Source organism: Peromyscus californicus, unplaced genomic scaffold (assembly GCF_007827085.1).
Source record: "Peromyscus californicus insignis strain IS unplaced genomic scaffold, ASM782708v3 Scaffold_1__1_contigs__length_55948999, whole genome shotgun sequence".
Taxonomy (NCBI): Eukaryota; Metazoa; Chordata; class Mammalia; order Rodentia; family Cricetidae; genus Peromyscus; species Peromyscus californicus.
The window spans coordinates 46,964,507-46,981,553 of NW_026294492.1; the positions used below are offsets into that span (position 1 = coordinate 46,964,507).

Here is a 17,047-nt window from a genome sequence, read left to right on the forward strand (position 1 = left end):
TTTGGTTGTGTGTTTCGTTTTTTGATTCCGAGCCTCTCTGTTATGGAGCAGTGACTGGCCTAAAACACCCAATACAGACTAGGCCAGCCTGGAGCCCCCATCACCTGCCTCTGTCTCCAGAGTTCTGGGATAAAAGGTTTCACCTACCATGTCCTACTCAATGTGACCATTTTATAAAAAGAAAACTGAAATACCAAGAAGAGAATACAATTACTGAATGCATAGAAAAATGAAATGACATGGCAGCAATTTTCAACAAATTTTGAAAAGGCTTAAAATCAGACAAAGAAGTGTCTTGAAACCAAAACAGGAGTAATGTCTACATTCAAAAGTGGAAACACATTCACAAACCTCAATATCACATGGACACAATGTTGTAGCCAGAGTCCCCCAAAGACCACCAAGAGACCAAATCTGATGCAAAAGCAAAAAGTGTTTTTTATTTTGAGTTAACCCGGGCCTCTCCATCTGTCTGATGCAGCAGCAGAGCAGGAGATCCCGAGTAGCAAGGGGGTAGAATATTTATAGGAAGCAAAGCTAGTGGGGTGGGGGGAGTCTTGGCGTCTACACACTACATAGGAACAGACTCAGGATTGGTTTATGTGAGTGTCAGTCATGTTAGTAACTTTTAATTGGCTAGGGTAAGTTGGGAGTTACAGTTATCCATTTGGGGGCAGGCCTGGACAAGTCCCAGGCTTTGTCCTTGAGCTGCCATGGAGGCTAGCTGGGCTAGCATGTACTGACTGTGGAGACTGGCTCAGTGGCCCAAGTTCGGTGCGTCCTATTTCCCTGTCCCTGCTGGCACAGACATCAGTGATTGTCTTTTGTTCATGGCCCTCCCAGAAACTGCTTGCTCAAGTCTCAGGAAACTGAAATTGAGGCCTGATCTCTGAGAGAAGACTGGGCAGCCTGTATTGGAGTCTGCTTGGTCCTTCCACACGGAAGTCCTTCTGTAGTGATGATGTAGAAACATTGAAGAATTTAACTCTGGAGCTCGCCATGCCTTCTATTTATTGCTTCTTTTGCAAATAAAGTTATCTCAGCACCTTATATTCAAAGATGGACAATATTATCTACACTTACATTAAGGTATTCGTATGGGTGAGGTGATCTGTGTGTGCAGGGCAAGCATGCCTTCTAGGTTCTTGTGTATCCTTACAATGACTTGCACAGAAACACAAGCAGGAGGTTTGGAATAGCCTGAACTGTATGCCCTATTGCCACTGTGGCTTGACAACTAAGTGAGGACAAAACGAGGGAGGGCGGGTAGAAGTGTTCAAGTGACAGCTTTTATGGGCCATTAACTTAGTAGCCATCTCCAAGATCTAAAACTGGGATTTTCTAAAGGTGATCTTTAGGATAAATGAAGCTTAGGTAGATTAAAGCTGCTAGTCTCTCAGCTGCCACTGTCTTTTATATATACATCCCTACAACCTCCTGCAATTTCTAATTTTTCTGTCTCAATTTTCCTGTGAGTGCTATGGCTCCCACAAATTTATGCAGGTGCAGAAGGATGATGATCAATCATCTTGAATAACTGTTTCCTTACTGATTACTGAAATATTTAGATATTCATGAATCAGCCAAAAAATAAAAGCATCAGCAAAAACTGAAAAAGAAAACTCCAGTTCTGTACTTGAATACTGAGAAGTACAAACCATAGAATATCCATAAATGAATTGACGGTGAGACTGTGTCAAGATTAAAAGCACTCGCCGCTCCTCCAAAGCACCGCTGTTTGCATCCTAGTGCGATGCGAACTCGGCTCGCAACTGCTTCTAACTCCAGTTCCAGGGGATCTTGCACCCTCTTCTGACCTCAGGCACTTACATGCATGGGCACACATACACACAAACACAACAGACACACAGAAACTATAAAACTTTGGGGAACAAAGTCTACACAAATGACATCCAGAAAATGGCTACTCACATGAATCTAATTACCAAGAAGGCTTTTCCACCATACTTATATAATATAAATAAAACTACTGTTCAGTGCGACACCTCTTATGAATGTTAAAATAACTAGAGTGGGAGAAGGCTTTTCCACAATGCTTACATGCGTAATTTGTCTCTCAGTGTGAATCCTTTCATGAGTGATATACCAACTGAAATTGGCAAAGGTTTCTTCACAATGTTTACATGTTTAAGGCTTCTCTCCAGTGTGAATTCTTTCATGAATGTTACGATAACTGGCTTGGCTGAAGGCTTTCCCACAATGCTTACATGCATAAGGCTTCTCTCCAGTGTGAATTCTTTCATGGATGGTACGAGAACTGACTTGGGTGAAGGCTTTTCCACAATGCTGACATGTGTAAGGCTTCTGTGCGGTGTGAATTCTTTCATGAATGTTACAAGCGTTGGAATTGGTGAATGCTTTATCACAATGCTTACATGCATAAGGTTTCTCTCCAGTGTGAATTCTTTCATGAATGTTACAATAACTGGCTTGGGTGAAGGCTTTTCCACAATGCTTACATATGTAAGGCTTCTCTCCAGTGTGAGTTCTTTCATGAGTGACAAGAGAACCCAAAATTGCAAAGGTTTTGTCACAGTGCTTACATGCATAAGGTTTCTCTCCAGTGTGACCCCTTTCATGAATGTTACGATAACTGGAATGGCTGAAGGCTTTTCCACAATGCTTACATGCATAAGGCTTCTCTCCAGTGTGATTTCTTTCATGAGTGCTACATGAATTCAAAATGGCAAAGGTTTTGCCACAGTGCTTACAAGCATAAGGTTTCTCTCCACTGTGAATTCTTTCATGAATTCTACAGGAAGTTAGACTGGTGAATGTTTTTCCACAATGCTTACATGCATAAGGCTTCTCTCCAGTGTGAATTCTTTCATGAGTGCTACATGAACTCAAAATGGCAAAGGTTTTGCCACAGTGCTTACATGCATAAGGTTTCTCTCCACTGTGACTCTTTTCATGAATATTACGATAACTGGATCGGGTAAAGGCTTTTCCACAATGCTTACATGTGTACAGCTTTTCTTCTCTGTGAGTTACTTTATGTTTCTCAAAACATGAAGCATATTTAAATGTTTTCCCACACTGCTTACAAATGTACCTTTTCTCTCCAATATGACCTTTTTCAGGGTTGATAAAGTTACTGGAATCAATAAAGGCTTCTTCACTGTGCTTATGAACAAATGATTTCACTTCCGTGTGGATTCCATCATCTTTCGGGCTATCTGTATATCTCCTTAATAAGTTCTGATTGAATTTATCTCCACGTTGTATTCTCTTGTGAGGCTTATTAGAAGGGAGACTCCTAAAGGCTTCCTTACATTGCTGATTCTTGTAAGGTTTCGCTCTAGGAAAAGTTTCAAGTACCTGAAGAGATTCAGAATTACTGATATTTTTCCAATGTTTCTGATGTATAAAAGCTTCCTTATATTGAGGTTGTTTCCCTCTAGATTGGACTCTGAGATACACACGTGAGAATGAATGATCTATGATGTTTCTTACATGCCATAGGCTTTCATATCCTCTTATTATATGAGGCATGTATTCATTAATCATATTCTTTGGAATTGGTTGACAGTTGTCATCACACCGAGTATCACATTCATATCCACAGTCTTTCTCAACCACCTGAGTTCTGCAAAAAATGAGAAGAGCATTACTGTAAACAAGTGAAGTAATGGAGGCTGGGTCATGTGGTCCATTACAACTTTACTATTAGAGAGGCAAAGGCAGGACGGCTCCAATGGTGAGGACAATATTACAACATGCAAACCCACTGTCACCTGTGAAGAAGTAGAGTGTTGACTATGCTTCATTAAGAACTATGAAGGTGGAAGGATGGCGGTGGCCTTTAAACCTAGCACTGGGAGACAGAGGCAGGCAGACCTCTGTGAGTTCAAGGCCAGCCTAGTCTACAGAGCTAGTACCTGGACAGCTAGGGCTACAGAGAGAAACCCTGTCTCAAAATAAATAAATAAATAAACAAGCAAATAAATAAACAAACAAAAATTATGAAGGAGCTATATCATAGTCTTGGAGATTCTTGCTCTTTCAGCAAACCAGAGTTTGATGGCCAGCATTCATGTGTAAGGCACACAAGTTCCTATTACTCTTGATCTGAAGGATCTGCTGCCCTCCCCTGGTCTTTTTGGCATAAGTGGTGTACAAAGCAAACATATGCGTACACATAAATAATTGATGAACATAAAAGGCATGATCATTCAGGGACAGGTTTTGGCATTAAGAGACAATCACAACACACATAAAGTTGTTGCATTTTGACATTCTAAATACTCAGCCTCTGTTGGTTAATTTGTTTTCAACTAGACCAACCTAGCATCATCTGATAATAAGGAACCTCAATTGAAAAAAGTAGTTTGAAAACACTGGGCTGTAAACTAGTCTGTGGGGGCATTCTCCCATTCCTGATCCACGATATAGGGCTTAGCCCATGGTGGGAGGTGTGCATTTTATAAAACATGTCCCTTAGTAATCCACAAGGAGCAAGCTAGTAAGCAGCCTTCCTCCATGGTCTCCCGTTCAGTTGCAGTCCCTGGGTTCCTGCCTTTTTGAGCTCCTCCCTTGCGTTCCCCTTGCTGGACTATAACATGGAAATGTAAGCCAAAATAAACCCCATTGCCCCCAAAGATGACTTTGGTCATGGTGTTTATCAGGAGCAGAGAGCACTGTCAAACAGAAGCTGGTTACCAGGTTCATGGGATAGTGTTGTATCGGGTGTTCAGTTCACACAAGCTGTGGAAGAATCAGGATCACTCTTTTCAGCCACAGGGTGGTCAGCCTCTTTCGGACTGACTAATTGTAGCCTTGCAAAAAACTTTTTTATTGTTAAACAATTTACACCTTTAGCAAGTCAATTTCCACATACCAAAACTTCTTATCTGAAGTTCCCCAAAGAGACAAATGCCAAAGCAATTCCCAATCACAGGACACTTCAGTTTTCAGAGTCCTCCCACAACAGTTTTGCAAAAGGCTTTGAACCTTTAGGAAGCTCTCAGATAAAATTTACATACTTCAAACAGAAGGTAATGGACACAAAATGTAGCAGTCACAAAAGGCAAATCAAAGCCAGGTGCTAACACTCTCGAATCAAACCAGCTGCAGAGCTCTACAGGAACTCTCATTACAGCGTAGTACTGTGACAAAGCTGGCCAAGGTTGTTACAAGGACTATGAAAATGTCTGGAACCTTAGGCTAGAGGACCTTAGTCATTAAGGCTCAGTGGATGTCATAGGACCTCAGAGGACAGGAATGCTGAGAACAATGTAAATGATGGAAATCTGACTTCTATAGTTTTAGGGATGATGGAAGGTATCTCAAAGGTTCTACTGGATAGTGATATTAAGAATCTGTGATTTCTGGTGTTATATCATGCTGTATATTGTGAGATTAAGATGATTTAGGGAGAAACAAACCATGAAAGGTTCTGGATTAATAGCGTGGGATTTGTGTGTAATGTAGACAAGAAGTCAAGTGTTTTGGTTAGTTTCCATCAACTTGACTCAAGCTAGTTCACACATCTGAGAAGAGGGAATACCAACAGGGAAAATGGCTTTATCAGATTGACATTTAGGCAGATCTGTTGAGACATATTCCAATTAATGATTAATGTGGAATGGCCCAGGCCACTGTGGGTGGTGTCCCCCAAGAGAGATGGGCCAGGGTTGAAGAACACAGAAGCTGAGTAAGGGATGAGGAACACACCAGTAAACAGCATTTCTCCATCACCTCTGCTCAGTTCCTGTTACCAGATTCCTGCCATGCTTGAGTTCCTGCCCTGGCTTCCCTTCATGTTGGGACTATGGCAATGAAGAGTTGTTATCTGTCACAGCAAAAGAAAGCAAACAAAACACAGCACTTATGTTCAAAGCTGCAGAGAATATATAGAATGGTAAGTTTTTGTGTAATAAACCACTGGGACAGATCTTTCAGAAATTATTGGTCTGTCACATGATAGTGATAATCATGAATCACACAGATGAGATACACAAATATTGAATGATACAATTCCATGTTCCATTTCAGGAATTTGTCCTTAGATTCAATTTGCACCAAGGTATATTTGGGTCATTTTGTAGTTTCTCAGTTGTCTTCTCACTCCCAAATTGTGGGGCCCACAAAGTCTTCCTAGTAAGATCTGAGCTTACTTTACCCAGCAGGGCTGAACCAAGGAATGGCTTGACCACGTGCGTGGTTACCTGGTCGTTGGAAAGGTCTGCACTTGGCTGTGCTAGGTCTTTTGCCCTGCCCCTTTGCATTCCTATAAAAAGCCCTTTAGAAGAGACAGAAGGGCCAGTAGATATTGATCCAGGCCCTCCCAAAGCTATCCTGTGTTTCTTTCTATCTGTCTCTTCTCCACACTATCTATCTAAAAGTTTCTTATCCCCCTCTTCTCAGGAGTACCCTGGGAAAAAGTGGGAGCTGGCCTCCCACAGATGGCACCAGAACATGGGGCACAGGTTCAGGGATCCCCACAGAACAGGAATTTAACTAGGGACTTGGTGAAAGGAGAGTCGGGGCATCACAGGAGCAGGGGGGCATGCCCGGCAATGAATTAAAAGTAAAGGCTACTTTATTTTTCAATTTTCAGGAGTATATACATGAAACAAAGCAGTGGAAAGAAAAGCCGAAGACACACGTTAGGCTGCAGCGGGTATCTTTCTCTGTCTATTTATTTCTCCCTCTCTCTCTGTCTTAATTTATATCTATTAAAATTAAGTAAAAATATAGGGCTAGGTATAGGAATATTAGGTAAGAAAAAATTAGGTAAGGTAGAAGATAGGAATATAGTGTAGGAAAAACCTTAGGGTAAGGTAGAATATAGGAATATAGTGTAGGAAAAAGCTTAGAGTAAGGTAGAAAAGCAACAAGACGAAGGAGCTGTTGTTGGGACTCTGAACACAGACTCCTGGGGAAGAACCAGAGTCATGAAAAAATACTATGAAGAAAACAGGCAGAAAAATATTCCTGGGGAAGCTTTTGGCCTGTGGACAGCTTAGATCTGAGTCATGAGCTACAGGGAGAGGCAGATAAGGGTCACAAGAAACCCTCCGCTCCAGTGACGCTGGAAAAAAAGGCTTGCAGATAAAATCGTACCATCAAAGTCAGTTCTTTCGTGGCCATGAAGCTGAATTTAAGGAAAAGAAGTCTTGAGATGAGACGAGGGAGGAACTGAAGGGCTTGAAAAATCTCGTAATTTCTCTTACTCAAAAAATTGGAAGCTTTTTAGGTTTCATCTTCTTTCTGTAAGGGCAAAATTAGACTCACCTGGAGGGAACATCTATCCGAATGGGAAAGTCACCTATACTGCCCTAGGGAAAAAAAAATCCCCTGGAACACTGCAAACCCTCACACTTAGTGCTGTGTCTCCTCTTCTAAGCAGCACTTGGGAAGCAATTAGCAGAGGCCAGAGAGCAAGCACCTCCGAATTTAAGTGCGTTCCAGGGACACCAGGGTCCTTGCAGTCACCAGGCAGCGCCTCCAAGGGCGAACCGCGGCAGAGGCGGTGCAGGACCAGGGAAAAGCTGCTGGCATGGAGAAAGCAGTGGAGGCTTTGAAATCCTCGCTGCAATGAAGAGGGCAAGGGCTAAGCCCCTAGCAGTACCTGCAATGGCAGCACGGGAAATGCTGAGGCAGAATTTGGCTGTGCAAATGAGGCAGAAGTGGGGACTCAAGCCGTACCCCCAGAACAAAAAGTGGCTAGCAGAGAGCCTGAGCAGCAATAGCAGCATCAAGAACTGCATCTTGGGGGAGGAGACAAGCAGGGACAGGTAGGAGCTCTAGCCTGGGGGGGTGGGAATCTCTAAAAAAGCTCTTGTTCTGGCCTGGCGATGGTAGCGCAAGCCTTTAATCCCAGCATTCGGGAGGCAGAGGCAGGAGGATCTCTTTGAGTTCGAGACCAGCCGAGTCCACAAAGTGAGCTCCAAGACAGGCTCCAAAGCTACACAGAGAAACCCTGTCTCATAAAACAAAAAAAACAAACCAACAAAAGCTCTTATTTCAAGTACTCTCCTTGTTTTTTCACTGTCCGCTGAGGTGGGGCCGGGGGAAGTCCTGAGGGGCTGTTTTTCCTGCTGGCACCAAGCGCCAGTCCTACGTGTGCCACCTGCTCTGGGAACAGTGCCGGGTGAAAAGTCTGATTAGGGAGGTACATCTGTCAAACAGTAACGCAGGTGGACTAATTCGAGCTTAGGGAAGATGAAAAACCTCCCATACCAAATGTTAAATATAAATTCCTTTCTATTACATATAAATTACCCCAGATTTCTGCAGAGATCTTTGTAGTCCTCTTCAATATGTTCTTCTAGTCCTTTCTCTAGAAGTAAAACCAAATAATTCATTAGGAGGTATTCAAGATTAAAGCACTCAGTTCCCCACAGGTTCCATTCAAGAATTCAAATTACACCACTACACACATAAGCAGGACACAGCTGTTCTCTGACTGAATAAGCGACAGGAGCATGCTGTATTTTTTCACCTATGCAGATCAGGTTCAAGAAGGTTTCCATCATCACATCTCTGTAGAGCTTCTGTTGACTGGAATCCAACAAAGCCCACTCTCCTGAGGTGAACTTCACAGCCACATCCTCAAAGGTCACGGACTCCTAAAATAGTGCACATGTTACAATGGTTACTTTTCACTGACAGGCTGACAATATACAGAATCATCTAGGACAGAAGCTTGTAAAGGCACTTCCAAGTGATTGTGCAGATAAAGGTTAACCCAAAAACATCTCTGTGATGCCATCTTGATTACTTGGTGTAATATAATAACATCCATTGTCTCAGTTACTTTTCTACTGCTGTGAAGAGATATCAGGATCGAGCAACAATTATAAAAAAAATAATTTAATTGGGGGCTTGCTTATACGTTTAGAGGGTCAGTCAATTATTATGGTGGGAAGCAGACAGGCATGGAGCTGAAACAGTAGCTGAATGTATTACTCCTGGAAAAGGCAGCTGGCAAAGAGACAGACAAGGTGCCTGGAATGGACTTTTAAAACCTCAAAGACCACCCCCCATGACACACATCCTACTTCAAGGCCACACCTAATACTTTCCAATGAGTTCCACTACATGTAGACTAAGGTTTCAAACACATGAGCCTACAGGAGTCAGTCATATCCAACACCCCGCCCCCCCCACACCCCCCCCCCCCCCACGCGCGCCTACTTGAGATGTAGCATGTTGTAAACGGTATAGGGATTGCATTAATGGAAGGAGGGAGCTGAGACACAGACAACTACACATCACTCTATTCCTGATTGTGTGCGATTGACCAGTCGCTTCATAGTCATGCATTTTATGGACTTGACCTTCAATTGTGAGAGGAAATAAACTCTGCCTTAAGGTCCTATTCTCAGAGTCATTTATGGCAGCCAGATAAAAAGCCTGATACAAGAAATAGATTTTTTAAAAAATGGAGCCTTATTGTAAGTAAAACTAACAAGGTTCTCTGTTGGCATTTTGAACATGTTTTGGAAGAAATGTGGAAGAACTGACAAGAAAATTCTCTTTAGACAAGAAAAAGTCTAGAATGCACTGAACGCAAAGCTGAATGAATCACTCTGGTAGATGCTTTAAGGACAAAAACACTGAAAGAAATGCCTACACAAGAGACGTGGATCAGAAGTTGTAGAGGGAACAAGGACTTTGTCCAGAACTAGAGTAAGGGCTATGCCTGAGATATTAGAGTGAAGAATATAACTTCATTCTACCCTACATCAGACAACTTGAAATGAACTTCAATGTACAGATTGTGGAGTAATTTGGTAGAGGAAAAGAATGTGAGCAAGCTAAAAATTTAAACAAGGAGAACTGCTGTAATTGATAACAAGATTAATATTAAGCATTGGGACAATAGTGAAGCAGGAAACACAGGAAAAACTCAGCAACCTGGAACTCTACTTGGCTTGGGCTCTGTACACAGCCCTCTCTGAACAATGAACCTAGCAACATGTGGGTATTTTTCTTAGAAAAATTATCTCTAGTGGGCTGTATCTATATCTCCTTTAAAAAGAACAACAAGTTAGTTCCTTTAGCAAATGCCTTAGTAACTCCTTATTGTATTCAAATACCTTTTGGAAACCATTTTGGACACATGGAAAATAGGCTGATTCTCAGTGAAGTAGTTTGAGATGCATGCGCAATAAGGCAAACTGTTCTCAAAATGAATGTTTAAGGACAATCTTTCTTCTTCTGATTTTACAATTCTTTTTCTCCTACATAATTGGGCCTGCACAGTTCTAAAATCAGATCTCTATGACAAATGTCATGTGTAGTTAGCAAGGCTGACAAAATGTAATCCTGTAGGTCAAAATATTGAACCTTGTGTGCATGCTGTGCCCCTTAGCAACCAAATCCTCTTTCTTTCAAAGCCCCCCAAGATAACTGACCCCTTGTGTACCCTCACTCCTGTTGACATGTTTCATTGCATATTTCTGTCCTGTAGTATGCCTTTGCTTTGAGTAAAGTTACTCTTCTCTAAATGGGAATACCTTGCCCAGACCCCAATAACCAATTATGAACTGGGCAAACAGTCACATGGAGGGAAGTAAACCAAGGCTCCTCTCTCATTACTAGAAATTTCCCTAAACACTTTCTGACCAATTTCCATTGTGACATTTATGTTCTCAATGGCGTACCAAATAATCAGTCCATGTCCGACAATACAGGTTGGTGGAGGACACACCATCTCTGCTACTTTGTTCACCAGGAATGGATAAGAAATCAATAGAAAAGACAAGAAAAGTGGACTACTAGGTGACTCTGCCAATTCACAAACAATGTAGGACTCCTCAGTTTCAATTTAGAACAAGTTCTCTGGCCTAAGTCTCCAGCCACACAGAATTCATAAGAGGTGTTTAGGTTTTTCTTTCTCCCTTTCATTTTCGTTTTCTTCCTGTGTCAATTAGATCAACATCAGTTGAAAACAACTGATTTCTTATTGACTCAATCCTACATCAGTTACATGAATAACAATTGTCTATGTTAAACATGAACATTGTAGGTTTATAGAAGGTTGATGAACAAAGACACAAAGGAAAAAAGAGTATTCCTACTGAGAAGGAACCCAGTTTCCCCAAAAATAGTCTCCAATGCACATATAAAATTTTAAAATCTAGGGACTGGAGAGATGGGAGATGGTTCAGTGGTTAAGAGCACTGGCTGCTCTTCCAGAGGACCCAGGTTCAATTCCCAGTACCCACATAGCAGCTCACAACTTTCTATAACTCCAATTCCAGGGGAATCTGACACCTTTACACAATGCACATAAAATAAATTTAAATAAATTACTTAAAAGAAACATTTTTTAAGTCCCAAACACTTGGGATCCTGTCAGTCAAATTTTTGGGCAGAATGGGACTGGTCCTCAAGAAGGCCACCCCTAGCTAAGAAGGTATGGGCAACTGACAGCTTTATGGAGATGGAGACTCATTCTTCCTCAGAAACGTCATCACTAGAAGGCTGCCCACACACACCCTCTGGATGGCCACACACATTGGGATAACACTAACTGAACTCAGTGGGTTATAAAACAAAATAAAACAAGTAAAACAAAAGCACACAAATAAAGGTGTGCTGGGGTGTAAGGGTTAGATAAAATACATCACTTATAGAGAGGAAATTCCCAATAATAAACATATTAAATAGTTTCTTGGCCTTTTCATAAGCTACTTGAGGCATGTGAGTGGCCATGTCCCACCCCCAGAACCTCCAAAGCCCAGGCTCTGCCCACAGAACAATCTAACTACCCTAAAGACCAGACCCAGCCCTGCCACACACAGGCAGCCAAGCTCTGCTCTACAGAGTAAAAAGCCCAAGATCTGGACTTGAAAACCCACCAATTCCCACCCTGGAAATCTCCACTCTGGAAAATCGGCACCTGAGAAATCCTATTTAAACCCTGCCTTTTACTCAGTTCTCTACTGCTTCTCACCCAAGCAGAGGCAGCCACCCTACTGGGTCTTGCCTTGCAATAAATCTGTTGTGTAGTTTGTTGTGAGGGGTGACTTTGTGGTATTCCTTGGCTCCTGACTTACCTAGCCAGGTAACCCAAGCACACGTCAAATGCTGTCTCTTTCTCCTGTCTATGGATTCGATCTTTAGCCTCTTAGCTATCTGTTTCACAGCTTGACTGAGTGTCCACAGAGAGCATGGAGAAGGATGGTTCCACGAGATCTGTGGGGAGGTGGGAGGGGTACAGGCACAGTAGCAGGCATGTGATGTGCAAGTGGAGTGGTAGATACAGTAGGACTGAAGGACAAAACGGGGCTGGAGAGATGGCTCAGAGGTTAAGGGCGCTGGCTGTTCTTCCAGAGGTCCTGAGTTCAATTCCCAGCAACCACATGGTGGCTCACAACCATCCGTAAAAAAGAGATCAGGTGCCCTCTTCTGACCTGCAGGTGTATATGCAGACAGAACACTGTATACATAATAAATAAATAAATCTTTAAAAAAAAAAAGACACAACAAGCATGGGAAAGGGAAGAGAGGAGGAGTTTGGAGAATCAAGGTTCAGCAAGGTTCAGGATCAGCCTTAGTTATAAAGTGATTTCCAGGCAGGTACACAAGTGTCCCTGTCTAAAAAAAAAAGAATGCATAAGGCAGAGGAGGGTGATCTCTGAGGGCATGGTTAGCCTGGGAAAGACTGGGAATTCCAAGGTTACACAGGGAAACCTTGTCACCAAAACTAAAAAACAACAACAAAACAAAAAAAAAAACAAAAAAAAAAACAAAGAAATGATAACATATTATATATTAAATATAAAATTGCAGTAAAGTAGAAACCAAAGAAACTATACACACAAGTGTTATAAATATATAATAAATGTAGGGTACTCTCAAGTCGATTACAAAGCACCATCCCACAGCACAGCAAGGTCTGTGTTGGGACAAGTTCACAGCTAAGACTCACACAAGAGTTTGGGGGGTCGAAAAGAAGCAGCTTCACCAGGACAGAAGAGTGGGGACACATGGCTCAAGTCTGCCTGCAGAGTGCACACTTCAAGTGAACTTGGGCATAGGCACTATTGTGACAGACTCCAGCTCCACTGGACTGCACAGCACCAGGGAAAAATCCAGCCATTGTCACCACATACCTCCAAAGCAGCCAGTGTCTCAAATGCCATGTTAGGTCTCACACCCTGGACAAATGGCTGAGGAGTCCATTAACATATTAAAGAGAAAGCTGGCTGCCAGGCCACCTGTTACAGACTCCACCTGACCGGCATACCCCGCCCCTATTCTAAACTCCCCAACCCAGTGATGGGGCTGCGTTTTTCTTCCCCCAGCTTCTCTGAGTCTATAAGGCCCAGACTTTTTGCCTCTTGGCCACTTGGTCCCCTTCTCTCCTCCTTCTCTTCTCTTTGTCTCTTGCTCTCCCTACCCTTTCTCTTCTAACATGGCCCAGGTCATTGCGGACCACTCCAGAGGCCCCTGGCTGGGCTGTCTCTCTCTCATATTTACAATGAACCTTCTCCTCCACCACACATGGGTGTAGTCATGTCCTCTTTTATTTTTCATTCACCTGCCACCCAGGATTCCAGGAGCCCAAGGCATACTCACCATTTTGTGCATCTGATGTGTCTAGATGTCCTCCTGAAGACTCCTGCAGTCAGCAGAACACACAGTCACCCAAACAGGTGCTCAGGAGAATATTCTTTGCTAAGCAAAACAAAATAAAACAGCACTCAGGGTAGGAGCAGGCTCCAAGTAGATTCAAGCACAGGAAGCACACGGGGCTTGATAGGAAACCTGAAACATTAGGAATGAGTTAAAAGCCCATGACATTCTCCCACTTCATGTTTCAATGTATCCATTTCCTGCCAATATACTTAAAACACAAAAACAAGGGAATACAATTACTCAATGGATAGATAAAATAGACATACACAGCAGGAGTACTCCACTTAGGGCTCACAGTTATGAAAAGCAGTCCCTGAATTTCAGAAAAGGTTTTCTTTGCATAAGGCCATGAGGAAACCCTCCATCCACTAAAGTAAACATTCCCAAATCTCAGGATCTCACAGTCGGCTAACGAAGAGCCCACAATGGTCATTCTCTAGTGAAGATGCAGAGACACTAAACGATTAACCCTGAGACTTCACCATGCCCGCTTTTGCTTTTATGATATTCCCAACAGTAATTGCACATTAATATTAATTTATTTCACTTCATGTGTATGGATTTTTTTTTTTTTGCATGTACATCAATGCACCTCATATGTGCTTGGTGCCATAGGAAGCCAGGAGGCATTGCATTCCCTGAAAGTGGAGTCCTAGACTGTTGTGGCTCACCATGTGCATGCTGGGAATCAAATTCTGTACTCTGGAAGAGAAGTCTGTGCTCTTAACTGCTGATCCATCTCTCCATCCCTTATTCACATTAAGATTTTAACAAAAATAAACAGTAAAATTCACCAATACTTTCTTCAAGTCTATCAAATTAGGTCTCGAAACATGACCATCACAGATGCTCTTCATATGAGAGACCATTTTGACTAATCTTAGTCATGATGTGACAGAATGTCTTCCCAGATAAGCAACCTCCATCTTGGAGAATTCCTAAGTGCCCACTTGCATAAGATGATCACAGCTGGGCTTGCTGACCATTTACAATCCCACATGGAGGGATGGAGGAAGGCACAAGACTCTCATCCGAGGATCCAGGCAGTGAGCTCTGGAAAGGGGATAAGATATATGGGGGCAGGGGAGAATGAAGGGGACAAGGACTGGGGTGGGGCACTCTTTCTGCAGCTACTGGGAAACTCATCCCTGCTGAGTGAGGCTTTCCAGGATCAGCTGGCTGAGGGAGGAATGGCCAAACTCCTATAAATAATCTTTATCATATGCACTTTAAGGAACCCAATCAACCCATGGGTTCCCTAGGATGAGCTGTGGCAGAATCCTGCCTCAGTTTGCTGTTTGGGTCTTGGGAAGAATTGCTTTACATCTCCCCTGAGGAAGAAATTTTAGCAACACTTGGCTTGTTGGCTGGACATGTTATCCAGCATGTCATACTCTATGACAGCAGCAGCAAAGAGATTAAGACATCCGTCTTCTTCACTGGGATATGAAAGCCAACATTTCCCTGACCAAGATCCTGTGAGAGATGAAGCTATGTTTTACATTTTAATTACCGGGCCTAAAAGATCCATAAAACAAAAATCCCTCTAACCTGAAAGCCCCTTGTCTAAGGACACACACTTCCTGAAATGCTTGTGACTACTGTTTATGCAAGTAAACAAGCCACGATTTTGCTCCCCTAAACAAGTTCCTTTGACTCAACTATACTGGATATGCACATGTAGGCAGGAGGTAAGTAGGCAGGAAGTATTTCAGGAAATATATATGTCCCTGATTGAAACTGGTGGGAAATATGTGGCCTTATGGGTTTGCCTTGATGAGCCTCTGTAAAATGTGACTTCTTGCCATTTTCTGGGAACCTGGGAATGGACTGGGCCAGAGTCCATCCACCTGGGCAGTATTTAATTAAAGCTTGCTTCAAATTTGGCTCAGAATTTGTAGTGGTGTCTTATTTTTGACCTGGTAGAATTAGCAATACATGGAAACAGTCATGCTCAGAGCGACAATGTGACATGTGTAGAATTGTGAAAAACAGACATCTCCTGTGGAAATCGATACTTTACAAAATTAAGATATCTCAGAAGAAAGCCAAGCCTGATATTATCCACTACTTGAAGGGTAAAGAAAGTGAGTATTTTTTTTTCCAAAGACTGCAATCCTGGAAATTTCTGGTTACAAAATTTACACTCCCAATTCCTTCTGTTTTGTTGCTAAAGCAAAACAAGCAACAGCAACAAAAATATAATGCCAACACCATGAAGTTCTTTGTCAGCCGTGCTGGCCTTCTGCACATTCACCAAAGTTACAAATACTTTCTAGAACTCCAATTTGGGCCTTGAAAAAGATCACTGCAAACAAATAAATTGTGAAGCAAATTTGAATTTCTGTCTTCAGACTGGTACCTTTAACCAACTGCATGCAGGAGATAAAGAAAACATTGTTGTCCATTATCCCTTAAAAAAAAAGAAAGAAAAGGGGATTGGGGATTTAGCTCAGTGGTAGAGCACTTGCCTAGCAAGCCCAAGGCCCTAGGTTCGGTCCTCAGCTCTGGGGGAAAAAAAAAAAAAAAAAAAAAAAAAAAAAAAAAAAGCCGGGCAGTGGTGGCGCACGCCTTTAATCCCAGCACTCGGGAGGCAGAACCAGGCGGATCTCTGTGAGTTCGAGGCCAGCCTGGTCTCCAAAGTGAGTTCCAGGAAAGGCGCAAAGCTACACAGAGAAACCCTGTCTCAAAAAACAACAACAAAAAAAAAAAGAAAGGAAGAAAGAAAGAAAGAAAAGAAAAAGAAAATTGGATGAGGTGTTAAGGGTAGACACTGCTGCTCTGTGAAAACTTCTCTAACACCAGGAGGCATATGGCTCAATTCAGAGGCCGACCAGATGGGGAAGGGGAAGGGAAGACAGGAAGGAAATCATAGGTGATGAGAGGAAACAATCTGAATCAGGACAAACACAAGCACAAGCCGAGAAGGGAAACTGCACAGACCACCCACGTCCGCATCCAGCACAGTGTGGACGCAGCATCACCAACCCGCCAGTGCTGCAAAGATCTGTGTAGCACAGTTCATGGCAAGGACTCATGGGAGAGTGCTGGGGATCTTGGTGAACCAGGCTCACCAGGAGGGAAGAGTGGGAGATTGTGGGTAAAAGCTGCCTGCTGGGCATGCACTTCAGGTGCACCTGGGAGTGCACTTGCTGTTCCAGACTCCACCTTCCACTGGGCCCTATAGCCCTAGGGGAACTTTCAGGTGGGGGCTGTTTATCTCCAAAACAACTAATGTCCCAGTGCCGCCACCCAGGCATCCAGGAATCCAAGACACACTCACCATTCCATGCTTCTCAAGTGTCTAGGTGTCTCACAAAGTAGCCTGCTGCCCTCAGTACACACACTCACCCAAGCCTGGACTTGACATTGCTCTCCTTTACCACAAAGCCTAAAGAGGCAGCATGCCTAGGAGCCTATGACTATC

The 17,047-nt window shown here is 42.8% G+C and overlaps 1 protein-coding gene across 3 annotated transcripts in view; it reads right to left on the bottom strand.

Moving 5' to 3' along the window:
• LOC128115702 (zinc finger protein OZF-like) overlaps positions 1 to 17,047 on the bottom strand; it is a 70,674-nt gene that overhangs the window by 39,847 nt on the left and 13,780 nt on the right. For 2 of the 3 annotated variants that reach the window (XR_008220277.1, XR_008220276.1), the window contains exons 3-6: positions 13,561 to 13,659; positions 8,471 to 8,597; positions 8,251 to 8,308; positions 2,062 to 3,610 (exon numbers count right to left, since the gene is read on the bottom strand). Coding sequence is in view for 1 of the 3 variants with exons in the window: in XM_052746685.1 (XP_052602645.1) it covers positions 2,149 to 3,610; positions 8,251 to 8,308; positions 8,471 to 8,597; positions 13,561 to 13,572 (1,659 nt within the window). In the remaining 2 variants the exon portion in view is untranslated. Of the gene's footprint in view, positions 1 to 413; positions 3,611 to 8,250; positions 8,309 to 8,470; positions 8,598 to 13,560; positions 13,660 to 17,047 lie in introns of those variants that run through there. The other variant, XM_052746685.1, reaches the window with a different exon arrangement.